Here is a 27931-nt window from a genome sequence, read left to right on the forward strand (position 1 = left end):
CCAGCCGCCGCAGCAGCAGCAGCAGCAGCAGCGCGAGGGGAGCGCGGATGGCCGCTGGGGGCAACGGCAGCATCTGCAGCCGCCGCTTCAGGGACCGGACGGGAAAGCGGGCGCTCCCCTGGCTGCTGAGGTGAAGCGGCGGCGCCCGGACGAGGAGGAAGGGGAGGGGGCCGCGCTTCTGCCGCCGCCGCTGCTCTTGAGCGAAGCGGAGGACGAGGACGTGGACGACCCGCCCGCCTCCGCGGGGCTCTTCTCGCTGGGCTTCTCTCCCCTGCGCTGGTGGCGGCGGCAGAAGCGGCGGCTCTTCCTCTCCCCTCCGCCGTCCCCGCTGGGGACCCAGCGCAGCTGCCCGTGCGCCGCCGCCCGCTCCTTCGCGCACTGTTGTCATGGAGGAGCCAAGATGGCGGCCCTGGCCTACACCTTGGGCAAGCGCGAGATCAACCACTACTTCAGCGTGAGGAGCGCCAAGGCGCTGGCGCTGGGCGCCGTCCTGCTGCTCGCCGCCTGCCACGCCGCCTCGCGCCGGTACCGAGGTGAGGAAGGGGCGGCGGGGAGGAGGAGGGCGTGTGTGGAGGGGCGAGATGAGATAGGGAGCGGAGAAGTTGGCCGTGGTTATTGGGGCTACGCTGGTCCCTCGCTTCCTCCTCCTCCACCACCACAGTTCAGGGGAGCCGCCTCCTTGGAAGGGGCTTCCTTTGGCATCGGGCGAAAGCCGCCACTTCAGGTGTCTCTGGGAGGCAGGTACGTTTCTCCCTCCTCCCCCCATTTCCTCCAAGCTGTTGCAACGCAAGCGCTTAGCTGGCCGAGGAAGGGCGACTGACACCTGCCAAACTTCGCCCCGGCGTGAGCATCCCTTCTCCCCACGCCGCCACGCCACATCCGCCCGCCTTGGCAGCTCCAGCTTGCGTTTGCAGACAGACAAGAAAACCGCAGCAACCGCCTTAAGGGCAGAGGAGAAGCCGGTCCGTGCGGATTTCTGCAGGAAGCAGCTGTCCAAATTAAACAACCCAGGCTTGTTTGACTTTGGGCGCAACATTTTTTACTTTGTTTATTAAATGTGTGTGCTGCCCTTCGTCCGAAGATCACAGGGCGGTCCACGACATAAAAATGCAAAATGAAGACAGAAAATGCCCTTATAACCAGGGACAGGCTATTGGTCCGGCCGGCCGGGTGTTGCAAACTCTGACTGGCAGTAGCTCTCTAAGGTCTCAAGCAGATGCCCCTTTTCCCATCACCTGCTCTCTGCTTCTGGAGATGCCAGGACTTGAGTCTGGAGCTTTCTGCCAGGCAGAACATGTGCTCTCTCACTGAGCTGCGATCTTTCCCTTCAGAAGGGCTGGCTGCATTTTTCTTTTCTTTTTTAAAAAGAAATTATTACCCACGCAGGAAGTTGTAGTGGTTTCGGGGTTGCTGTTTAACTAAATTCTTAGCCTGAGGTCTGTGCTAGCTAATTAGGAGTGTGCCGTATAAACAAAGAAAATGTGTGGGAGTGAGGAGTGTAAATCATGCAAACTGGCAGCTTTGCAAGAAGCTGCTGACATGCAAGGTAGGAGAAGGCGGTGTGCTTGAGATACGTTGAAAGAGTGTGGCTTCGAGATCCTAAATTAAAAGATTAAGACCTCTCCCTGCTATGACTCCCTTCTTTTTTGTCCTGCCCTCATTTGACACTGGAAATAGAAATGTATATGCTTGCTTTCAAGAACAGCAGTGGTGACAGAGGTGAACACCAGACAAAGCAGGGCTCCCTATAGAAGTGTTTGGGGAAGCAATGCTTCCCGTGTCCTCTCCAGCATCTGAATTGAGTCTCCAATACACCTTTATTTTGTTTGCTACAAAGGAAATACGTTAGTTGAGTAATGACTTGACCAAGGCCACCCAGTGAGCTTCTAACATTTGAGTGAGGTATTTGAATCCGGATTACTAACATCCAGAAACTAAACTCAAGCTGAAATCCTACCCACTGCCCTAAAAAGCTTTCAGATGTTTTTGTTCAGAGTGACTGGAAGTAAGAGTATTTTGAATTCCTCAAGCCTTTTGCATGAGTGGGTGGTCATCACTTCACTCACTGTATGGTGTCATGTGGTTTGTGGGGATTGGGGCATTGTATGTTTATATTATTATTCAGTTTATTTATATACCATTTTTTGGCCCAAAGGTCTCCTCAAACAGTAAACATCATACTAAAATGAAATCTACAGTAGAGTAAAATGGCATAAATCAATAAGATGGCAAAATCTTAACACATAAGGGCCAAAGAAAAGCCTTCCAAAGCTGGAGGATTAAAAGAGTGCTCTTACAATACCCAAACATTGAAATAAAGTTCCATATAGAAGCACTTGCGGCTGCATAATTTTAAATAATTCTTCCTTATATGGAGTCCTTGTAGCTTCCCACAAGTTGTTTTGCTCTTCAGCACGAAGTCGAGTACTCTATACTGGGAATTCTCCCAGGGTCTGTGAGAGGGAAATACTACTCTCTAGGATTGCTGAAGATCATTGATGTGGGTGTTATAGGTGACAACAAATGAAATTTGCCACTTGTAAGTCTCACCTGTACAGCATTATTTCTGGGTACCAGTTTGGCCTTGTGGGTCTGATTTTTATTTTATCAGTTACCTTTAACACCGGAAACTACATTTTCTGAAAATAAAAAATAATTTCTTGGTAATCTAAAAAATCTATTTAGCCTCACATTTTTTTTCCTTGTGAGACAATTAATTAACTTTCGATTTAAGAAAAATCCTTTATCTCCAGAGTACCTTGATATACAGCATCATTTGAAAACAAAAACTGACAAGAGCTGGGATAGCTCAGTCAGCAGAGTGCGAGGCTCTTAATCTCAGGGTTATGGGTTCAAGCCCCACACTAGGCACAAGATTCCTGCATTGCAGGGGGTTGGACTAGATGGCCCTCATGGTCCCTTCCAACTCTACAGTTCTCTGATTCTATGCTTCTATAAACTATTCTGAAAGTGCAACATTTTGCAACTTTATCAAAAAGGGATAAGGAAGCTTGTTATTGTTGCCATCCATCTGTCTCAAGAGACAATGGAAGAGTGTGCCATTGGGGGTAAAGTTACACCATTGGGGAGTTAACAGCTCCTGTTGTAGCTGTAGAGACCAGTACAGGAGAAACATGTTTTATTGCAGCTGGGGCAGATGAAGACGTTTGGTTTCGCTGGTGCAGATGCACTATGGTGTTTTTTCTCTCCCTGCTTCTCCCAGCGGTCATTCCTGATCTGGTCATTTTTTTGGATACACAACCTGTCTGTCTGTCTCCAGGTACTGCAGTTGTTTGCAAGGCAGGGTTAATATTGTCAGCCTTCATGTCACGTTTGCAAACAACTTTATAACAGGCCTGCTGCCAGATGCCAGCTCCCTGTGGAGCACATCCTTGGGGATCCTGCCATCTTCCATCCTATGTACATTACCAAGCCAATATAGACATCACTGAGACAGAACTTGGAAGAGCACGTATTTGTTTGAGGCTCTGTCCTGCCATGTGGTAGACCTTCATCTTGGTATTGGTCGTTAGCATCACATTCTCCCATACCCTTTTGGAGAGATGCGCCATTGCTGTGGCTGCCAGCATCAGTGGAAAGGTTGCGGGTTATGGTGGAGCCCAGGTAGACAAAATCATCTTAACACCTGAAGCGTGTGATCACCAGTGCTGATGCATGGAGTGCTGGCACTGTCCTGACCCAAGATGTTGGTCTTTGTAAGGCTGAAGGTGAGGCCACACTCCACTTAGGCAAAACCCTTTATGAGTCTCTGTAGAGCTTCCTCTGAGTGCACTGTCAAGGGTCCATCATCTGCAAACAACATCCAAACACCAATTCTTTTTCCAGTAGAAGCCCTATGTATTTTATTGAGGTTCATTCTGTTGCAAGACTGAGAATCAGATTGATAACCAGATAAAAAGTGCCGTTTGAAAACTCGCAGCAGCTGCAGAAGTATACTTCTGAGTGAGTGATACTTCCTTGTGTGAGTATGCAGAATTTGTAGAATGCAGAGTCCCAGATATTTTTTTCTGATGAGAAGTAGCTCCAGAAGAAGTCCTAGCCTCTTAATTTTGATAAGCTCCCTAAAGTTTTTATTTCTATTTTAAAATAAATTGGTAATTTAGAATATACCTGTAGTTGTTTGCTCTAGGAATACTAGCACATTATGCACTGAAATTTAAGGAATGATAACATTATTTAATGGCCACATGACATGCATCTTGAAGGACACTTCAAGGAATTATGCTTTGTATCTGGGTAATTAAAAAATATTTAGTTTAAATTAGTACTGTGAAAAGAATGATAAGATATGCAGCATTCTTGTAGTCCTCTCATAGGCTTCAGTTGGCCACTGAAAAGAGGACGTTGGACTAGATCAGCCTTTGGTCTAATCCAGCAGTGCTCTTCTTACGTTATTACTTTTTTTACACAACTCTATTTTCTTTCTGAACACTATAAACTGAAACTACACAATTTAAGAATTTGAGGTAACATGAACAAGGAGGGAGAGATGGGAGTACTTGGAGGAAGGTGTAAATGTCTGTAATTCTAAAAACCAAATATAGCCTTGTGTAAGCAGAAGCTGTCTTCTTCAGTGTTGGAGGATGTTTCACATAGGTAGATGCAGATGCTGTTCATGTGATCCCATATTCTTCTGGACCAGAACCTAGCAGGCCATCTTTTGGTCCTTGCTGTACAAGTCGGGTCATAATCAAGCCTCTTTACTAGATAACAGCTGTTACCTAAGTTAATCCTGCACCAGACGTATTCTCTTACTCACACTATTAATTTTCAGTTTGATTAGAAGTTGGCCAAGTGCAGGGCAAACAACAAAATTGTTGTGAGTGATTGTGTTTCACACAGTTGCTAGGCAAATGTCCTTTGTTAATTTTGTATAGATAGCTTTTCTTCAAACCTCATGCCACTGGGCAAAGTAGGAGTGATACAGCTTTCTCCTTCTGTTAAGATTTTCTCAACGTTTCCTTCCTGGCTTTGTTGAACCTACATTAAAGTGTAATACTTTTCTGTCATTACAATTTTGTTGTCAGAGCAGTGCAATCCATTAATCATACTGTAAAACCGATGTCTTTATAGAGTGTAATGATCATGTGTTTAATTTTTTTTAATGCACAATTTTGATCACACAAGTGACAAAGCTACACATACTGCACTGGTTTGGAAGTGAGCACAGAGTTCCTTGGCTTCATTCCTCATTAATCTTACATGGATCTTAAATGACTTAATTTTTAATCCTGGCCTTCGGGGGTTAATTATGATGGTTAAATTGAACATAGTTTTTTTTAAAGCTGCCAGTTGTAACTGGATTGTGCATGTGTGTGAACTAAGCAGAACAAATGAAACTAGGATGTCACTACTATATAGTAGTAGTATGTTATTGAAGGAATGATAATGGAGGTGTTGGGCTCATACTCAATTTAGCCTTTTTAAAATGAAGCCCAGAAGTTTGTAACTTTTCTGACTGGCAATAAAATGCCTATCTTTACTATGTGGGTTGTGAACACAGCTGTTGATCAAATGATAATACAGAGTGTTTTATTTTTTTAAGGTGATGATAGTTGTGAGCACCTTCTCTCTAGTGGAAGACTTCTTGGGGAGAAAGTATGGCAGCCTCACGGCTGTATGATGCACAAATATAAGCAGAGGTAAGGTATTCTACTTTTAAATTTCCCCTTAAAGAAGAAAATATTGAAAGGGTGCACTTAAATGTACAGTGTTAGTTTCTGGGATTACTACATTTTTAGACCTACACTGTGAATGTCATATGGCACATAATGTGTTTGTTCTGCTCATGTGAGTTTCCCCTATCCCTATTAGTGGTTTCACTTTATTAGCAGAAATGAAATAAATAGTAATGATTGTTAGTCTGTATCTTGCTTACTATGAAGAAATTTCTCACATAACCATATCAGTTTACCTACAATTGCAAACTGGTACTTAAAGCAGCCATTTAGGCAAATCCCACCCACCTCATTCTCTAGTTCAGCCTTCTGAGCCCAGTGCCCTCCAAAATACCTGGAGGGCACCAAATTGGGGAAGGATGCATCTAATAATTCCTCCATCAGCCTTGGTGCATAAAGTATTGCACCATTAAGGTGCCTGTCAGTGAGCAAGTTTGTGTACCTTGATTGCTTTAAGGCTATAAAAGAAAATGTGAAGGAAACAAAACCCCTATTTCCCCACCTCCACCAGAGTTGATCTCAAACCGTTTTAGTAGCAGCTAGATATTATGTAAAGAGGAGTTCTCACATTATCTAAAGCCTTTTGCAGTCACCCCAGGGAATGACTATACCAGAGAGAAGGGTGCATCAGTGGGTCCTGCCCTCTTCAGAGCAACCTTACTTTTTGAATCTGATTTCTTAAAAAATGTGCTTACTTGAGAGCATAAGATGAGTATGTTGGATCGGGCTAATGGCCCATCTAGTCCAGCATCCTGTTCTCGCAGTGGCTGACCAGATGCCTGTGGGAAGCCTGCAAGCTGGACATAAGCGCAGCAGCCCTCTGACCACTTGCAATTCCCAGTAACTGATTGAGTTGAAGGCCCAGCACAGTCTTACAGTGTTGCAATTCTCTTTTCTTAGTTAATAGAATGTAAAAATGGCAGGACAGTATAACATAACAATTTATGAAATATATAACAATATTTGTAGTGTTTTATAAGAAAAAGGAAAATTTGTTCCCACAAATTTGAATTATCAAGGATATGGGATATAAGTTGGTGCTCAGAATATTCTACAGTGCAGTTTTTTGGGGGTGAATTACTTTTGTTGTGTCATACTTGAAGAAAATCAATATTAATGTTTGTTTTTACAGTGAAGCAAAAACCTGCCTCGTAGACAAACATATTGCATTTATAGGTGATTCTAGGATCCGTCAGCTGTTCTACTCATTTGTGAAACTCCTGAACCCTCAAATTAAGGAGGATGGAGTCAAGGTATGGTTTTTATATTTTACTTTTATCACAGTTATTGCTAGAAAACTACAGTCATTGTAATACCTTAGTTGTAAAGGTATTTCTGTTGAAAATGTATTGATCCAGTTTAGACATCACATTCCTGGTCCACCAAATCGGGTTTGGTTGGGTTAGGAAAACACAGTATGCCCATGTGTTCCTCCACCGTATTCTCCCTCCCCTTACATGCCTAGCTTTACAATACTTTTTTATTTATTGCATTTGTACAGTGCCTTCTTGCCAAGGTGGTTTATGATTTAAAATGTTAATACAAATAAATATTGCAAAATATTTTTAGGCTGTCTACAGGAGCTGGTGGCAGTAGCTCCTTGACCTAGGCTTTTCTTGTTTTCTCCTCTGCCTTCCCTCAAGGCAGGCCTTTGCACACAGGGCTTAAGGAGTCCCAGGGAAAGTGGGGGTTAGGTTGCCCCAGCAGTTCTCTCAGGACATTGATAGTCTCTTCAGGAGCAGGTGGTTATACATAGGATGTCAGTACCAGGAAATTCAGGTTTGAGCACTGGGTACACACCAGGATTGTAAATTACACTTTGTTTCTGGATTCCAGTTCTGATTTGTGAAGAATGTTCAAGCCAGTTTCTCAATATGGGCATCCCGTCTTGTTGTGCTGAAGTTTACCTCAAAGTATTGTATCAAGCTGGATGAACGAGAGGAGTCTGAATGGGAGGAAGCAGCAGATGATGGGGACACCCTAGTTTTCAGATCAGGAATGTGATGTCTGAATCAGGCTAATGAATGTGGGAACTTCAGAAAGAGAGCTAATCAAGCAGTTTCAGAGAAAAGAACCAATTGCTGAAAAGACAGGTGGTTAATAGTGGAAACCTGAAGAATGCAGTTGGGAACTTTGTATTTAGAAGTTGGTGGCATGAATACATTTCAACCATTGGCTTCTCTGTGCCTTAACCATGTGCAATTTTGATGCCTATTTTACTTAGCTGTAGCCTGCGGCATCCTGAATTGGCACTGTGCTACCTTGGGTACGGTCAAACTTCAGAACCCAGAAGTAGAGAGGGAAAGAAGGAGAGAGGGTTGAGCTTTTGGTCAGTGCTGCACTTCAGATATTGATAAAGATAAAGGAGGAGGACTATCTTAGAAGAATTTAAGTCAGGAACCCAAGGAGAGAGAGAGAGGAGGCAGTCTGAAATATCATTTTAGTCTGAACTCCAGGCAAAGAGAAAGTCCTAATAGTGTGCTCCACTGCTGTTAGTAGAGGGCGACTTGGAAAGATTGGGGGGGGGGGGGAGAGACCTAGTCTCACTAAGGACTAGCCCTTGAAAATAAGAGCATGTCAGTGTTTGCAGCTATTTTACCTAAAGGGCACTGAATGATTGAAGTGTGCCTGAAAAGCCCCCAAATTATACACTTGGCTTTGTGTGTTTATTTTCCTCCCTTTAAATAACAGTTGCAGAGCTTGTAATCAGGTTTTGGACCATTAGAAATATAGGCCTACGCTGGAGTCCTGGATGAAAATCTCTTGTCTTCCGCTGGTCCTCAAAGCTGCTGTTCTTGTCAAGAGGGAAGCTTCCAATGGCACCCTCTTTCCTGATGCAACTTTGAAGCAGGGTGGGGGTGAGGGAGGTTTTTTGGGACTTTGTGGTGAGAGGATAGGATTAAGAACTTCTCTTGCTGCATCATAGTCCCAAACCTGTTTCCTGCTCCCTCTCTCCCTTATCTCCTCCTTCTTTTCAGGCAACTGCTATTTATAGTTAAAAAGCAAAACAAACCAGGCAACATCAAATTAAGAATTTAGCATAACATGAATACAGTCATGGATTTCTGGAAACTGGCGTAATTTCTTTGCCTGTTTCTTACTTTGACAGCATGGAAACATTCCTTTTGAAGACAAATCATCTTCACTTAAAGTGGTAAGCATACCCAGTTGCTTCTAAACTAGAATGAAGAAAAGAAGTTGGCATGTGTATTTATTTTATTTATATTTATTTATAATATTTATATGCCACCCTTTCACAAAACAGCAGGGTGAAGTATAGCAACATAAAAAGCCTTTAGAAATAAATATTTACTAAAGTAGTACTTTCGTATTTTGTTTATTATAAAATTTATATCCCACCTTTCCTCCTAAAGGAGCCCTAGGCAGCAAACAAGTGATAAAACAAAACCAAAAAAAATTTCAATGCAGATGCAGACTTAGAAATATCTCCACTTGAAAGGCTTGTTGAAAGAGCCTTCAGTAGGTGCCGAAATGGATGGCTCCTGTCTGATACTAATTGGGAAATAATTGAGATGGTAGGTACCAAAACACTAAAAGCAATTCCTACATTGTGCAGAACAGACCTCCTGACAAGATGGTATTTGCAAGAGGCCCTCCTTTGGACAGTTGAATCATAGATTTGAAAGGGACCTCAGGGTCTTTGTCCCATGCTGTATTGAGCTTTATATGCCAAAACATGAACTAACCCTGTACCTAATTGGCAGCCAATGCAATTCTTTCAACACTGGGGTAATCTATAAGTGACATCCTACCTCAGTAGTTGAGCTACCACAGTTTGCACTGGCTGCAACACACACAACCACAGGGCTGGTTTTTTGCTTTGGGCTGGTTTTCCTTAGCTTCCTTAGGAGGATTGTGAGGACAAATACTTAAATATCTGAAGGAATTAAGTGCTGCAGAATATAACAAAAATAATTTCAAAAATACTCCTACTGCTGAAAACAATCCAGTTTCCTCTTTGAGCAGTTAGTCAAGTCTCCTTCTCACTGCGTCCTGTTAAGTAACAGCAGCAGTGTTTTCTACAAAAAGTGCATAAATTATTAAAAGAAGATATGTGTATGCATGTGTCCAAAAAACCCGATTGGCCCAGGACCAAACATCAGCATAAGATCTTAGTGTACATGCATATTTTTACTTATAGGTGTTATACGTTTGCGGTAGAAAATGCAGATGGAACGCTGCTGATTCTGTCAGTAGTTGCCACATTTAATGCTGACATAAGATGACTGTTTCAGGAGAGTAAACCACTCGCTAATAAACTCATCCATTTCCCCTCAGGAATTTCTGTGGTATCCGGAAGTCAATGGATCTATGAAACAGCTTATCAAATCTTGGACTGAAGTGAGTTGCATTATTGAACTTCCTTTATGACAGTGGTTTTCAACTAGTGTGCCGTGGCACCCTGGGGTGCCTTGAATGATGCTCAGGGGTGCCGCGGGCATCCCTGGCCTCTGTCCTTCTTTCCTTCCCTCCCTCCTCTGATGCCTTTTCCTCCCCAAGCCTTATGTGGCTGTTTGTTGCAGCAGCCCTGGCTACAAGCTGCCCAGGTGAATGATGTCTCTGGAGCTGGCCAGGGGGTGCTGATTGCCAGGAGTTGAGGCAGCCTCGGAGTAAGCAAGCAAGTGGGTGAGGGAGCCCAGCCAGCCAATCCACTATCCCTTGCTGCTGGGAATGAACAAGCAAGTCCCAGGCTTCTGTGGGGCAGTATGAGGAAGCACCTCTCTTTGGGGCAGGGGGGGCAGCTCAGAGATCGGGGCAGCAGCAGCTGCTGCCCGGAAGAGTCCCAAGGAGAGGGGAGAGGAGGCTGAGGGAAGACTCCACAAGGGAGGCTGTTCGAAAAGGGGTGAGAGCCTGCCAGCTCTGCAGGCAAGGGGTGACATAACTGGGCTAGCCCCACAGAGGTGCCCCAGAAAGAATGTAGTTTGTCAAGGGAGCTGTGGACTCAAAATGGTTGAAAACCTCTGCTTTATGGCAATATATTTCAACAATCCCAGGGGTGGGGGTACATTAGGCAGTTCTGGTCCTGAAATTAATTTCAATATAGTATAAATTAAACTGCTAGTTATCCCTCAGGTTTTTTTCAATATGCACTGGCACTCTGAAGTGTGTCTTTATTTATTTAAAATGTGAAAATTGCAGAGGTTTAGGATGTTACATTGTTAAAACAAAACAATTACAAAGTACTGTACAGTGTAGTTAAGTGGATATTTAATTTAAGTGACGTTCTAGATTTTGCTAAGTAGAAAACAGTTCCACAGTTCCCTTCATCAGTAGTGCTTCTATAATGTCATAACTTAATTGCTTCCAAATCAACTGCAACATATTTTATACATTGATTAAAGCTTGTGGAGGTTTTTACTTTTTAAAATGAGGTTTAAATGTGGACTAATGTGATTAATTTTTGCAGTACAGTACATTTGATTATTCATATCCTTTATGAAGACACTGAAAAGACTAATCTCCCTTTTACTGTTCCATAGGGTTCTTCTCCAAAGCCTCACATAGTTGTAGCAGGAGCTGCTGTGGTAAGCTGTTCATCTAATATGTCACTGTAATGGCCATTGAAAATTAAAACAGTAGTCTTCGAAATTCAGACCTTTAAAATCCCATATGATCTTCTTTCTGTGTATTGTTTTCATTAACTAACCTTTCACACTTCTGTCTTGTAACTCACAGCCTAAGCTTCTCTGTGCATCCCCATCTCCCTCTCTCTCTCCCTGTCTTTCTGGTTCTAGGGCAATATTATTTAATTTTATAGACAGATACTTCTGGCACGGAACACCTTCTTTGGTCTTACGGGATAAAAATTTATAGGGGGACTGATGTGTGTTGTGGGTATCATTTAATATTTGAAACTGCTGAAGGAGCAATAGATAATTTTTGAATGTTTTATTAGTATGTTTTGTCAATTTTAGGTAGTTATCTTTTTTAATTTAAATTTGCATCAAAGCCCTTTAGCAACTGCAGTTCACAATATCCTATGCTCCTTACCCAAGAGTACAGAGTTCAGAATTTTCTTGTGTTTGTCTACTTCAGCTATCCTGTTTTTGAAACATCAGCGAAGATTTGTGAATATTGAACTATTTTGATTATATTGTCCACAAATACATATTCTAACTGATTCACTTTTAATACTCTTTTAGTGGTCTATCAGTATTCACAATGGCAGCAATGAAGCCCTCACACAGTATAAAATCAATATCACATCAATTGCCCCTTTTCTGGAAAAACTGGCAAAGAGCAGTGATGTCTACTGGGTCTTACAAGGTAAAATAATGACATAGCTGTTGTGTCTTGTGGTGAAACAAATTCATTAGCTAAGCATTTTTGTATATAATGCTTGCAATTCCAGTCTGCAGTTCCACACCAGATTTATTCTATGATGTATTCCAAGAACAGCTGCTGCTGTTTGTCCCAGATTGTGAATGGCTTAACTGGTAAATCCATTTCTCAGTTTGTGGGAAAACACATTTCTTATTATCTGCACGGTATCTGCACAGAGCATTGGCCACTTTGGGGGAAAAATGGTTGGTTAGGCTGCAACAGGTCAACTGACTGGAAAGACTAGAAGCTAAAATTTTGAGTGGCAGCCCAGACAATGGATTTGCTCATGAGTAGATACATTTTAATGCCACTGGAATAAATAGGAATAGGATGCTTGTTTCATTATTAGATCAGCAAATTGAGACCAGATAGCTTGTTTGTCCTCCTTGCAGGAAATACTGTGTTACGATCATGCCCTAACTCAGGGACAGAGAACCCTCATTTTGCTCAGCAGCCCATTTTGGCCAAGCCACATCCACCTGTCCCACATCTGACATAAGGTGTGGGGAAGTAATGGCAGGCCTAGTCCAAAGGGGGCTTTGCAGGCCATGCCAATTGACAGTGCCTGCCACGCCCCTTGAACAGTGCCTCCCAAATGCCTGACCACCAGGTTGTTGGGCATTTTTAAAGCACAGCACAAACTCTTCTGCAAGAACTGGACTCAGCATTTCCCAAGCAACAAGCACAAAATTTCCAAAGCTCCTTGTGCAGCATTTCCCAACTGCTCACCAAGGAGCTTCAAATGCCTTTGTTTATAAAAGGAGCATTTTTTTCTTTCCAAAGGAAGCAATATTCAAAGTGCTTCCCTTAGTAACTTAAATGCAAACTGCTTTCTTTGCAGAAAGAAAAGTGCTCCAATTTTAGGAGCGTATTTCCCTCTGCACAGACTTGAAAAGGGCTCCCTCTAAGGGTCTAACTGGAGAGACATGTGAGGCTTATTTTAGTAGGTCATTTTAGCGGGTGAGAATAGTATATCTAGAGCTTGAGTATGTATGTATGTATGTATGTATGTATTTATTGCTTCTTTTTTTAAAATCCCCATTTTCTTTTGACATCAGATCCAGTTTATGAAGATATGTTGAGTGAAAGCAGGAAAATGATCACTAATGAGAAAATAGATGCCTACAATGAAGCAGCAATCAGTATCCTGAACAGCAGCTCAAAAAACTCAAAAGCTAAAGTAAAAATTTTCAGTGTATCTAGGCTGATAGCAGAAGAAACTATAAGTCAGTCCTCAGATGGTATACACCTTTCTGAATCAAGCAGAGAAATAGTAAGTAATCTGCATTGCAGGGGGTTGTCCTAGATGACTCCTGCTCCCTTCCAGCTCTACACTTGTTTGATTCTATTATTCTTTATAGAAAACAGCCTTTAAGATTTAGAATGCCAAAAGACTGACAATTGTAGGAAATTGTCTTAATTTTTATTAGATTTATTAGACACTACTTTGTTGCTACTGCATTTTTAGCAGTTGTAAGTTTTTAATGGGTTTTTAATATTGTATTTGTCAGGACTGGTCGTTGTCCTCTTCAGATCACCACACAAATGCTTCTTGTTCTTTTATAAAACTTTTTATTGCGTATTAACAAAACATTCTTATAAACGGTTCTTAAATATTATTCCTCAGAGTCACTTCTTTCAGATACCTTCTGAGCTCTGCTTCTCCATGACCAGCCACTCTTTTTTCTAACCTCCTGGCTAGAGCTGGCTTGTATCTCCCCTCCGAATTTAGCTAGAACTTAACCCTTGCCTTTCCTGGGAACAGCCGGTCCCTCCCTGTTGTTCCTCTTGCTCTCTTCTCTTCAATTCACTGCTCTCCTCCCCCCCTTGGGGAATGCTTTCTCCCTCTGGGAAACTGGAATCTTCTAACTCTAACTCTTCTCTGACAGTATTGTAAATTGTTGTAACGCTCCCTGGGACCTTAGGGGGAAGGGTGGGTAATAAATTAAAATAATAATGAGGCTGTATTGTTTACAGAATTATTTTCAAACTATTTAATAAAAAATATTTTACACAGTGTAGATCATTGTATACTGCTTTGTATTAAGGATGTGATGCTTAGAGAAATCAGAATTGCTGATTGCCTACAGGGCTGTTGTATACATAACTCCTAACCCATAGTTTAGCACTGTTTGTTTCTGTCTTTTCTCCCCTCATATGTGGCTAGGAGAAGGATTTGATTTACTTCTGGTTTCATAAAGTCCTGGGTAGTGCTTTAAAACAAACTTGGGGGAGTTTCAGAACAACCCTACATCAACCATGGATTACAAAGTTGGCCAGAATTCTATGAAACAGAAAATAGCAAAGTTCTCCAACCACACAGAAGTATGAGTGTGGATGTAGTGCTAATCCATGGTTTAATGTTGTATGTGAACAGATATATGGAAAGTTTTTTGAATGCTGAAGGGGGAGTACTATATTAATACAAAGTTCTGTTCTATTAAAAAACAAAAATAAAGCATCTTTATTTAAACAGGAAGTATAATTTCAGAATCAGCACACTGCATTCCTCTGAAAGGAATTTGGGGGTGGAAGTAGGTCAAACACAGATTAGAAAAATATACGGTGAGCAGTGGATCCTAGCAGTCTTGTCACCCTGAATACGAAGGGTCAAAAAAACCCAAAGGTTTGTGAGGTTGAGGATGGGATCTTCCACTTTTTTTTGTTTTGTTTTAGGTTAAACTATGGGAGATCCAATCATGGATCTCCCAACATCTCATTTAATTTGGCCCTTGGATGATAGAAAAAGTTTGTCTCTTGATGCCCATAGTTTGGACTTGTTCAGTGAAACAAATTTAAAACAACATTTTGTTGTGTTTTTTTTAAAAAGAAAACAACATCCTGCCATTCATTTAGACCATGTGAGTAGTACGACATTTTCAATTCCATATCCTAATGGCTGGAATTATGTTTTTTTTCCTGGACAGAATGCAATGATTCTGATAAACATCCACTGCAACAAGGTTATAAAGCCCATTGATGGTTCGTGCTGCCAGCCTCAGCCTCCTGTCACTTTGATACAAAAACTAGCCTTTGGGTTTTTTGCTTCCTCCATAATTGGATATTTAATTCTTGTTCTCATACGTCGTAACAATCACCAGAAGAATAAGCCATGTACAGATATGGAGAGTGGAGAAGAGAAGAAACCTGCCACCAACACTCCAGCCGTTTCTACTCTAGAGACAGCCTTGCAGTGTTTATGCAGACTTGGTTTGATAATGGGTTACTTCTACCTGTGCGACAGAGCAAATCTGTTCATGAAAGAAAACAAGTTTTACACTCACTCATCCTTCTTCATACCAATCATCTATATCCTAGTGTTAGGTGTGTTTTACACGGAAAATACTAAAGAGGTAAGCCTGTTTTATTTTTGTTTTTATTTCTGAAAGATCACAGGCTCTTTGTCTGACTGGGTGTGTCCTTGAACTCTAGCAAAGTTTTCATTCAGTAAAAAGTATTTTTCTTGAGTTTACAATTTTAAACAGGTTACAATAACAATGAAGGCAATGCAAAAAAGGGGTTAATGCTTCTTGTTTGCCTGGATGGCGGACAGTGAGAGGTGCATGTAGAAACTAGTCTACTGTACAAAGGTAACATTTTCCTTCAGTTGTCTGCCCGCTTCTGTCCAGCGCTGGCATGCGGCTCTTGGAAGATTGCCCACAAAGAAATGTGGTCCTCGGGCAGAAGAAGGATCCCCAACCCTGTTGTAGATAGATTCAAATAAAACTGTCACTTCCAGAAAAACGCCATGCATAAACAACACATGAGCAGTTGTGGATGTTTCGACAACATTTACTCAGTCATGACCCTGAGCCAGAGTGGCCAAATGTAAATTCAGCAAGGCTTCTCTTTCCCTGCTCCCAACGGGGACCTCTGTCCCTTGAGTTTCAAAACCGTTTATCAGGCAGAGTACAATGTTAGCATTAGATGGGGAGCCAAAGCACTCAGCCGTTGTCGTTTACACAGAGTTCTGTATCGGTCATGTGGATTGTAGCCCACTCCTAGTGGTGCAAAATACATAAAACATAATTGGAGAATAACAGTTATTGCACTTCCCCTTATATAGTAGTTTTAGACACATCCACCCCATAGTAGTGTTTCCTTGTTTTGTAGTGCTCTGCTTGCACTTGTTGGAATAGCAATGCTCTCTTTTTATTTTGCACAGACTAAGGTGTTAAATAGGGAACAAACAGATGAATGGAAAGGCTGGATGCAGCTTGTCATCTTGATCTATCATATCTCTGGAGCAAGCACTGTAAGTTTGTTTTGCACTTTTAACAGTTTTTGCATGAGGAATAGTCTTGTGTGATTTACTACTGAAGCAAAAGTTGAATAGTTAAATGAAGTCTTTATTTGTTTTAATTCCATATTGGGGTGATTAAGGTCTGTTTTGAAAGATGTACTTTTCCAAAAAAAGTGACAATGTAATTTCCTTGTTTCACCTGTGGTGCAAAGTGCTGTACTGTGCATGAATGTGTTTTAATTGGTGAGGATGCCACTGATATATAATGCTGTCTTTAGTAGGCTTACTAAATTTTAACCCATCAGTTCTGAAAAGAGACCTTGGGCATGGTACCCATTTTCAGGCAGGTGGATATTTCCTCTCAGAACTATCCACAATGGATTTGAATTATCCTAGCAGAAGGACCTTATTGGTGTGTGTGTGTATGGAGGGGTGACTTCACCCCCTCCCTATTGTCTGATCATCCCAACCTGATCTGGAAATGGTTGCTGTTTTGTTTTAATGATGCTTCTCGGTGATTTTAGGAAAAGTCAGATATCCTATTCTGTTCTAATTTCACTTTTGGATTATTGCTCCAACCCTAGCAGAGATGGCTAGCCCTTGGGACACATGAAACCCCCTCCCCACCAAATTATTTCTTACTGCTCCTATGGATCCCCCCACTGTAATACTATGATGGCAGAAGGCTTTCCATGGCTGCTAAGGCCCCACAAAATGTCTACATTAAATAAATAAATAAATAAATAAATAAATAAATAAATAAATTTCACTAATTACCACTGTAGGTCATCTGCTGTGATTTGGTTATGACAAAAGATTTTTGTGACTTCCAGCCCCCCTCCCACCATGTGTCCTTTTCATTTTCGCCCACTTTTGCTCTAGACACATCCAGCTTTGACATGTGGTCCTCACCACCACCAAAGGTTGACCATGGATCATTGTGACCCTCAGCTCCCAAAAGGTTAATCACCACAGCCTTGAATTCAGTGCCAATCTGTACACAAGCATCTTTGCATAGTGAGGCCTGCCTGTTCAGCTGTGGAACAGATAGTTGGTTTGTGCTGGGTTGAGGAAGTCCAGAATGTGAAATCAGTTTAGAAGGCAGTGAGACATAGTGAGCTTTAAAGTTCTGTAAACGAGATTATATTCAAAAGCAGAATAAAGTGAGGGGGAAAACTTACTCATTTTGCACACTTTAATGTGGGATTTAATCTTTGAAAGTTACCTAGCTTAAAAAAAATAAAATTTACATTTTTATTAATAGTTTCTGCCAGTGTACATGCACATCCGTGTATTGGTTGCTGCATATCTATTCCAAACGGGCTACGGGCATTTCTCATACTTCTGGATTAAAGGAGATTTTGGCATTTATAGAGTGTGTCAGGTAAGAAGTGAATTAAAATTTTATGTGTATAAAAATAATTCTGAGTGACTGCTCCAAATGTAACCCAGTACTTTGCCCGCTGCCACTGCCACTTCCCAATGTTGGCTCATTCCCTATTCAGTAGGAGGCAAGACTTCAAAAAAGTAATTGAGGCTTACGAAAGCTCACCCCTTCCTCTCTGGATCCCAATTGGCTTGGCTCATGGGCCTCCAGCTGTTTTTGGACAACAGTTTCCATAATCCCTGACCACTGGTCCTTCTAGTTAGGCATGATGGGAGTTGTAGTCCAAAAACAGCTGGAGATCCAAGTTTGGGAAACCCTGCCTTAACTTAAGTGTGCCACCAGAGTATGATTTTGTTTTCTTTCAGCACTAATTGCCTAAGATCCCCCTCCTTAGCAACTGGAGCCCTCTTTGCACTTAGAAATTGGGTGTGGGGGTTAGCCCAGGAGAGGGCCTTCTCTGTGGTAGCCCCTAAGCTGTAAAACTCCCTCCCTACAGAGGTACATCTGGCACCTTCATTATATAGCTTCTGGAGAACGCTGAACGTGTACCTTTTTATCCTGGCTTTTGACATTTGAAGTGTATGTTTTTAGGACCCACTTTTTTGGAATTGTAGGTTGTTTTAAACTGTATTTAATACTATGTTTTAATGTTGTGACCCGCCCTGGGATTTTAGGATGAAGGGCAGATAATTAAAAAATAATAATCTGTAACCAAGGCTTCTGTCAGCACTTAAAGCACCATACATTGTAACTTTTGCAGAGGTCTGAGGCCTAATGCCTCATGTAACCTGAGATATATAACCTTGCAACCAAACTTATAGCCATCCACAACTCTAAATAGCTATCCTTTAATATTAAATAAGAAGAAGAAATGGTTACTTCACAGATTGATACCCAGTAACAATAGTTATATAGGCAAGAATTTATTTTGTGTTGTGTTAGTTTTTTTAATTTCACGCTGTTCTGTACATACAGAGCAGCTGGATAGAGCAAGTCTGTAGAAGGCTGGCTTCTCTTAAACTGTTTTCATTTTATGTTTTGAAAAGCCTGATCAGCAAAATTGTTACGTAAGCTTACTGTAGTAAAAATAATTCAAGATATGAATGCTTTGTGGTACTCTGTCACTTGAGATGCAAATGTTACCTTGTTGAAGTTGTTTACACTAAAATATACATGAAAAATCACTTGCCATTCCTTACATTTAATAAAGAAATACTTCCCCTTTTCTCCAATATTTAACAGGTTTTATTTCGACTGAATTTCTTGGTTGTGGTGTTGTGCATAGTGATGGATCGGTCTTACCAGTTCTATTACTTTGTTCCTCTAGTCACTGTCTGGTTTATGATCATATATGTTACATTAGCTCTATGGCCTCAAATAGTCCAGAAGAAGTCCAATGGTAAATATGATTCTCTTTTGTATTAAAATAACTTAAGCACTTTATTTTGCTTTCAGTTATATTCAACTTTAAATAGCATTGTGATTTTTTAATACATGACATTCTCAATAGTAAAATCAAACTACACACTTGTAAAGCAAAAATATTCTATCTGCCTCAATTGCTGACCCAAATGACATAATAGAAGATAGTCACAGATTATCATTGTTAATGTGGCCTTTTGTGGGAAGGGAGGGTCGAAGATGGGGGAATGCTCAGCGAAAGGAGGCAGGCCTAGCCTACTTACTTTCATTAAAGGGTGAGCCCGGCCAAGGTAATTATTATTATCTTGGGATCCCAATATTTAACCTTTTACTTGTGTTGGGTTAACAGAAAACAGTAAAACAATTTAAGAGAAAATACTAGAACTATTTAGAAAATTAACTTGCACTTTTAAAACAATCAAAAGATGGATATAAAATATATGTGTTTGGACACACCATTATATAGTTTGTAGTAGGCTCCTGAATACCTCAGTGTTGTTGTTTTTTATTGTATGCTTGGTTCACCTCTTGGCCTGAGAGCTTAATGCTGAATGATGGCCTGCAAAGAGCCATAATTCAAGGTAATGTGTGGCCTACCTTCTTATTGAGTAGAGAATTCTCTGCTGGAAGGGTCCATGGAGGGAAATAACACTACCTTTCACATACTTTTCTCAGCCATAGTTTCCCTGATCTGGCGCTTCTCTTTTCTCTTCCTAACTCAAAAGGGCTTGTTTATTACCGGTCAGGGTTCACTTAGTGAAAATGTCACCACCTTGACACCATATAGCCAATCGGAGTTGGCTGTGTAATGTCACTGGGGGCAAATGAAACCCTCGTCCTGACTGTGGGGAGGGCTGTGAAGCTGCCCCTGCTGCCATGACTATCTGGCTAGTGCCGCACTGGCTGTTTCATTGCCCTCCGGTGCTGCCCAGTCAGACATTTGCTGCAGTCTGCTTTAACAATACATGACTAGCTGGGGTGGAATGTGGGTTAGGAAGGGCATCCTATTGAAGTAATGTACTGTGGGTGGGTGTCATGTTTCCGTATTGCCGCACTTTCAGAAAAATTTCTATCTGAATGTTCATTCCCACCTACACGCAGCTGTCCCTCTTGTGTATAATGTAAAAGCTGCAACAGTAAAAAAAAAGTCAATAAAAAAAAGCTTACTGCCTAACATTAGTCTTGTTTTTGCTCTTGTCCACAGGCAGTTGCTTCTGGCATTTTGGTTTACTGCTGAAACTAGTTTCCCTGTTCATCTGTATATATTTTCTAGCATATTCTCAGGTTTGTATGATTTGTATATTTTGGCACAAGTTAAATATTTGGATTCTAAGGCATGTTAGAAAGCAAACATTTAAGCTGTGTTCAAAAGCAAAGCACTTGCAGCTATGGGACAGTCATGGCAACCAGCCTGTTGCTTCCGTAAGGAACAGGTTGTGGTATCTGAGAGTGGAGGACATGCTTTTAGCTCTTTTGTAAATCCATTAAGTGTTTCCACAGAAATTGGTGTTGGAATGCTTGGGTTCATTCAGAGGTCTGAGGGTGGAGCATCTGCTTTCACAAAGCACATCAGCCTGTGCTTGCATCCAAAACTGGCTGTTTTGTTTTGAGGAGAGAGAATCCCCCCCCCCTTTTGCTGAAACCTTGGTAGACTTGGTTGCTAAAACCCAGGTCCCAACATTTTTCTAGTGAGGTAGAGGAAAGGCATATCAAAAATGTTTGGGCATTAAATGTTTGCGCATTTCTAACATTAAGAAAAGGAGCAGTTAGAACAACAAGATTCTTTCTCCTGCATTTTGTTGACATTAAAATATGAATATATTATAAATGAAAACCAGATCATGTTTGCTTTCTGGTATTTGCCCATAAAAATAATTGAAAACATCTAGCTGTAGAATGATTGGATTTAATATTCAGGAGAACTGTATTCCTGTCTCTGTCTAGTGGACCACTCTGAAGCTTTTAGAATAGGAAATTCTGCAGCCCAGATGAGCAGCAGCCTGATAAAAGACATTGGAATAGCACCTGTCAGCTGGTTTGAAGTTTCTGTTATTAATCTCCCAACCCCACTCCCCTGATTGATGGGATTCCAGCTTTGCTTACCAGGCTGTGCTCAGGCTGAGGAACTGCATAAGAAGCATGTGCTTCCACATTCAGCTGTGCATTAAAAAAACTCATTGCTGAATGGAAGAATATATTTTGTATATATTTTTGGATATGGAATGCTTTCATTTTGCCAATGCTGCCTGCTCTTCAGGGCTAAAATGCAACTCAGCTGTGACTTCAGCATAAGATTTATGGCGTATGTGGCCTTATTCTGAGCATTTGAATGGCACTTGACTAAGAGAGAATACTGTTCACAACCATCTCTACAAAGCACTTGCAACTCTTCAATTCCTAGTTCCTTTGGAAAGAATTATTCACGCCCTCACAATTAGGCATGGATTTCAAAACATCTGTGTGTGTGTGTGTGTGTTTGTGTGTGTGTGTGTGTGTGTGTGTGTGTGTGTGTGTGTGTGTGTAAGAGAGAGAGAGTTTAAATGTATTTTCTTTTCAGAAACTTAAAGGACATGTTTGTTTTTTTCTATTTGAAGACTTGCAGGGCATCTAGCCATTTTTTATTTTTTTTAATAGGAGAGTTAAAAGCTTTACTTTGATGAAAGCTGATTAAAACAGATGTTTAACTTTAAGAAAAGTTTATTAAACATTGCAGAATCCTTTACTGTTTTTATTCAGGGAACATGGATGCATCCTTTTTGTTTCTTTTTAAAATAAGGATATTCTTCAGCAATTTTACTGTCACAAAAAATGAAAAGAAAATGTTGGTTGTGAGTGTCTCTTCAGCAGCAAAATACTAAACTAAATTATACATCTGGCCAGCTTTCAGCTCTCCTGGAGGAATTGCTTGATAGGTTCCTGACTGTCCTCTTTCTTGCCTATTAGTAGTGTTTTCCTCACTTTTGTTTTCTCAGCCTGAACACAGAAAGCATTTAATAAGTAATCCACAGTAATGGATATCATGAATATATGTCTGATTACAGCCAAGAAACAGAATGCTTCTTTTTCCAAATTGTTGAGTGTAGATTGTGTCTGCAATTATACATTACATCATTGCAAGCTGTGGCTCTGATCCATAGATCCTTGTACACAACACCAGAATGCACAAGGCAGTCTCTTTCTTTGCCAGTCTTGAGATGCAGAACATTATAATGTGAAATAATGGGTATTTTCACATGCCTCGATAGGGGGACAAATCCTAATAGGCTGTCTGTGATTTTAGGATGCTGGACTTAAATGTACAGTGAAATGATCAAGTATTTTATTCTAATCTTATGAAAGTCCCTGAGCATCTCCATTTAACTGCTGTTAGAAATGGAATATTTGTGTTATATGGCCCATTGATATGACTGAACAGTTATATTCTTTTCATGTCTGTTTATTACAGGGTGCATTTGAGAAGATTTTTTCTATTTGGCCATTGTCCAAGGGCTTTGAACTAAATGGGAGCATCTATGAATGGTGGTTTAGGTGGAAATTAGATAGATACGTATGTACAGTTTATTTTTATTTTTTAATGTTGATTTTGTGCTTTGCCTTTGTCAATTATGGCTGCCAGTCTTAGGCGAGTGAAAGCAGATTATGATCTCACTCTGCAAATCATAGCATTGTATAGCTGGAATGGAACCCGAGGGTCATCTTGTCCAACCCCCTGCAATGCAGGAATCTGAAATAATTGAAAAATTAAAGAAGAAATTTTTTTAGTAAATTGCTCTGGTTATTTTACTAGCTGCCTCTATTTGTGAAAATGTATGCAGCAAACCTCAGAAAACGCAAATTAGTGGCTGTAAGCCAGTGGTAGGGGACCTGTGGCCTTCAGATGTTGCCAGACTACAACTCCCACAAACCCTGATTGTTGCCCATGCTGGCTGAGGCTGATAGCAGTTGGAATCAGATAATCTCAGGAGGCTCTACACAGGTTCCCCAGAGCTGCTATAAATGCTTGGTCTGAAGTTTTGTGTATTAGACAGTTGCTCAGCAATACATGATTAGACTGAGCACATTGGGCACTTTTGCCTGACCCAGAGAGACTAACTTCATCCCGTTGCACCTTAAGAGACTGGCCCTGGTTCTTTAAATTCAGGCATTGTTGGTGAATGTGCCCATTACGTGTGGGTACCTGAACTGAACTGTCTTCTTAACTGCGCCTTTGCTAAATCCTTCAACTGAGCAGTTCTTCCTTTCTCTTGCAGGTCGTTTTTCATGGGATGTTGTTTGCTTTTATTTATCTAACATTTCAAAAACAGCAAGTCCTCTCAGAAGGAAAGGGGGAGCCACTCTTTCCAAGCAAAGTTTCTAATGTTTTATTATTTATTTCAGTTGTTTCTTTTTTGGTAAGTTTCTGAGATACCTTACTCAGCTATTGTCTTTGTTAATTCCTGAATAGTTACTCAAAGTGGGGACAGTCTTCATGAAAATTAGTAGCAAGCCTTAGGCATGCCATAAGAAGCCAAGGTTATTGGTCTGCTGACATTGCTTTTAAGAGTTTTGCCCAACTACACTGAATAGAGAACTTCTGGGGGGGGGGGAAGGCACTGGGTATTTCAACACAGAATAAAACCATCTCTAAGGCTCCAAATCTGTGCAGGTTTATTCAGGATTAAACACCATTTTATCTGGCGTCCGTCCTGGTATACTTGCATAGGATTGCAGTCCAAGTGTAATTTGTAGGGCCAACACTGCTGTTCCACTGAATAAACTAATTTCATTTCTAGCACTGCAAAATAATTGTGTTCTTTGATGTATCCTCCATATATGTAGTTTTTAATTCTATCAGTGTTTAATTTAACTATTCCCCCCTATGTTTTTAGCTATTCTTATTTTTATCTGTAAGCCACTTTGAGTCCTAGTCAGGGGAAAAGGCGGGGTATAAATAAATAAATGTATAATAATATATATGTTTATATTTTAGACGTACTCTATATGGGCCAGCAGTTGTAAAAATAAAACTGAGTGCAATGAAATGCATCCTTCGGTTTCAGTTGTGCAGGTAATTGTGTCCCCTTTGTTGCTTGTAATTACAGTCTTTGATTATAAACACTCACCCAGGATGTAAAGTGCTAAGGCTTACAAAACTACTGAGAAATCTGGCCTTCACAAGTAATGGCGGAGCAGAGTCAAACAATGTGCAGGAATCTAAGGTGTTTTGTGCAGGTCCCTGTGCACAGGGTTTGGGCAATATGGCAGTCAGGTGCCAAAACCCACACATCTAGCCATCTCTCTCTTTCTGGAGGCTGGCATTCCCCTATCAAGTGACCAGACTGTTCCCTCATTACAGAAGAGCCTCAAGGACAGAACTTCACCCCCCCCCGAAGTGTGTTCATCCAGTTACTTAGACTGAAGAAATCTGGCCTGAAATTCTTTGTCCCAGAGCTTACAATAGGAAACATTGACAAAAGGACTGGTGTCCACTTGAGCTCCGGCTAAGCTCCCTTCACTGGCCGCCTCCCACCTTGTGCTCAGTTTCCTAGCCAAGCTAGAGTGTCATCCCGTAATGCGGGGATGGGGAGCCTTTGGCCTTCAAGAGATTGTTAACTACATCTCCCATCATCCCTGGCCATTGGCCATGTTGTCTGGGGCTGATAGGACACAGTAATTATTAGTTTTCTCATATATATGTCGGGGTGCTCAGTGAGGCCTGGTTCAGATGTAATGCTAAAATATAGGTTAGAATTGCATAAACTGGCTTTTTGAGAGAGGTTTTGCTTCCCAGCTTGTGTTGATGAACTACAGTTTGAACAAATCACAGTTTGGCTCCGTTGGGATGCAACAACAAACTGTGGTTAGTGTAAACCAGGAAGTAGCTGCTTCCAGTTTCCTCACAACTTTGCTGGATGGAGAGCAGGAGGTGCATGAGTCTGAGCCTCACACAGGCTCATTCTCATATGCTCAGCTACTGCTTAGACTTTTATTGGGACGATAGCTGTTTGATATCTAATATACAGTGGTACCTCGCAAGACGAAATTAATTCATTCCGCGAGTCTTTTCGTCTTGCGAGGTTTTTCGTCTTGCGAAGCACGGTCAGTCGCAACTGCACCTCTTCAAGCGGTTTTAAGAAAAAGGAAACAAACTCGCAAGACGTTTTCGTCTTGCGAAGCAAGCCCATAGGGAAATTCGTCTTGCAAAGCAACTCAAAAAACGAAAAACTCTTTCGTCTTGCGAGGCATTCGTCTTGCGAGGCATTCGTCTTGTGAGGTACCACTGTATTTCTTTGCAAACGCCACACTGGCTGTTTTTCAGTGGAAGCAATTGTACAAGGCTAGGATCTTCATTCCACCCCCCCACCCCCCAATCTTCACATTGCAGAATTCTGATTACTACTCACAGAACGCAACGTTCTGCACCACAGTTTGAAAACCAGTAGGTTTTGCATTTTATGAAATGTATGAAATACTTTCAATAGATGTGCTATTAATCCAATCTTAGCTTGTCTGTTCAGAACCATTGAGTTTAGATGGATTTATTTCCAACTAAGTGAACAGGATTGCAGCCTAAAACATATTTTCACGCAGCTTCTTTTGTCTTTCAGATTTTAGCTTTTATCCTTATCAGGAATATACCTGGCTATGCACGTTCTGTATATAGTTCATTTTTTGCTTGGTTTGGCAGAATTTCCCTTGAGGCAAGTAGTCTAATTTTATTGTAATTTAAAGGATCAAACACTTAAGTCTGTTTACAATAAAACTTTAGTCGATTTGTTATCTGGCATTATGTACAATCGAGAATTGGGTGGCTTTACTATAGCTATTACGTGGTATAGATATAGAGGCACAAAAATGTTCCTCTAATATACCGCTTCATTTTTTAACAAAGCAATTTTGAATTTGTCCAGCTATGGGCATCTGGAATTTGGTGCTGACTATCTTAAATCCATCTCAGCTACCACCTGAAATACCAGCAATGTAACCAACCTCATACCAAGTGATGAAAGACCTGCACAGCAACACAGCTGGCTTACAACTCAGGAAGCTTGAGTTCTGTGCATGGTTTCTGGAGGACACTGAGAAAGAGGACTCTTGTGTCTTTAACAGTTGTGTGTCAAGCAGAAATTCAACAAGTTAAATGTTTTCTAGTTTGGATGTAGAATTAAAGTGGGGGGGCAGGGTGAACTTTGCCTGTTGACCTTCTGGGTGGTAGATATTATTACCTGTTTTTGGCGCCTAATTCATTTTGGGGCCATACCTGCAAGAGAAGACACAAATTTGCCTAGGACACAAAGTATATGCAAACTTTTGGGACCTTGTGCCCTCTTTTGCAAGTGGGGCAAAGCGCATGGTCCATGTACCAGACCCAGGAAATCCTGTTGGTATTTCTGCATAAGACGTTAGCCTGTATTAAAGTCTTTGTTGCTCTTGTGACACAAGCATGTCAGATATCTCATGATTTATAGCATATTTGCCTAGTGTTCCAAACCAGCTTTGGGCTTAAAGCTTATTTTCCTGATAAATGCAATTCTAACTTCATTTTTTCTCCCTTTCCAGCTCTTCATCTGTCAGTACCATATCTGGCTGGCAGCAGATACCAAGGGGATCTTGGTTCTGATTCCTGGCAATCCCATGCTCAACATTATTGTCAGCACTTTTATATTTGTGTGTGTGGCGCATGAAATTTCCCTGATCACAAATGATCTTGCACAGATGGTTGTTCCGAAAGATAATGCAACTCTGCTGAAAAGGTTGCTCTGTGTGGGTGGATTTTTTTCTGGACTTCTCTTTCTATCGGCATTTCAAGAACAATCAAGGCATTAGCGTTCAATAAATCCGGAAAGCTTTGCTTCAAGCTTACATTGTGTTTGCCTGAGCCCAAAACTAAAGAAATAAAAATCAACTGGAATTACACAAACCAACCACAACTTCTCTGTGTCTGGGCAACGAAGGAAAGCTATCAAAATGAAGGCAACTGAACACAGACATGGTGGAAATGTCACTCCTTTGCAGGGGGATATCCACCCACTAAAGGAAGAAGAAACAGAAACACACTGTATACTACTGCGTGTGAAAAAAGACATATTTTCTACTTGAGCGTTTTTCTGGTTTACATCTCTCCCAATAATTAAAGAATGGAGTGTGATTTGCTCAAGAGGCATTTAGAGACTATTGTGTCAATTTTACATTGAGACATTATCAAATTGTTAATAATTACTAGCATATCATAACTGATGCATTTGTATGTTTCAAAGAACTGCTTTTATTGCAAGAAGTAAAACAGACCCTGATCCTGGAGCCTTAAAGGCAGTTAAATTCCTGTCAGTTTACTTAAGGAAGCCAGTTGATTATCTGTGGACAGCACCGTGTTAAATGGGTTAACAGCTGTAGCCTTTTCTTTAAAGAATTCAGCATCAATGTGGTCAGGTTTTTCTTACTATTTTTGGAGAATTTCTGAAGGTAAGAGGTTAGTAACTTGTTTCTGGTTAATGCAGTGGTAGCCAATTTGACACCCCCCCACCACCATTTTGTGAGCAGCTCACATTATCTGTGACCACTGGCCATGCTGCCTGGGGCTGATGGGGAATTATAGTCCATAACATTGGCTACCCCTGGATTACTGGTTTTTTATGGCTACTACATATCTAGGAAAGCCTTCAAGCACTGGAGGAAGATCACATTAATTTATAATCTTATCCATGTTTACAAAGTGTATAGCATAGCATTTCAATTATCCATTTTCATTCATTTTCCTAAGTTTTCATAAGTAACATTAATTTTGAATGTTTGAGTGGTCTCATGTTGATTTTCCTAAAATCATTGCTTTTTCATCACTGTTTTTAGTTTACATAA

General features: G+C 41.0%; 1 protein-coding gene across 2 annotated transcripts; it reads left to right on the plus strand.

Annotated features, from left to right (window-relative positions):
• Window positions 1-27866, plus strand: CASD1 (CAS1 domain containing 1). Of its 2 annotated transcripts, XM_053359720.1 has the most exons (18): window positions 1-533; window positions 5567-5663; window positions 6832-6952; window positions 8809-8853; window positions 9999-10061; window positions 11201-11245; window positions 11864-11987; window positions 13103-13317; window positions 14972-15397; window positions 16210-16299; window positions 17552-17671; window positions 18917-19073; window positions 20301-20380; window positions 22542-22643; window positions 23347-23487; window positions 24066-24143; window positions 25684-25776; window positions 26636-27866. In XM_053359720.1, the coding sequence occupies exons 1-18, from the start codon at window positions 401-403 to the stop codon at window positions 26900-26902; spliced, it is 2397 nt and encodes a 798-aa protein (XP_053215695.1). In that variant the 5' UTR covers window positions 1-400; the 3' UTR covers window positions 26903-27866. The 2 variants fall into 2 exon arrangements, with proteins under 2 accessions (XP_053215695.1, XP_053215696.1); XM_053359721.1 differs by lacking the exon at window positions 14972-15397.
• The last annotated feature ends 65 nt before the right edge of the window (window positions 27867-27931 follow it).

This window comes from Podarcis raffonei, chromosome 12 (genome assembly GCF_027172205.1).
Source record: "Podarcis raffonei isolate rPodRaf1 chromosome 12, rPodRaf1.pri, whole genome shotgun sequence".
NCBI classification, from domain to species: Eukaryota; Metazoa; Chordata; class Lepidosauria; order Squamata; family Lacertidae; genus Podarcis; species Podarcis raffonei.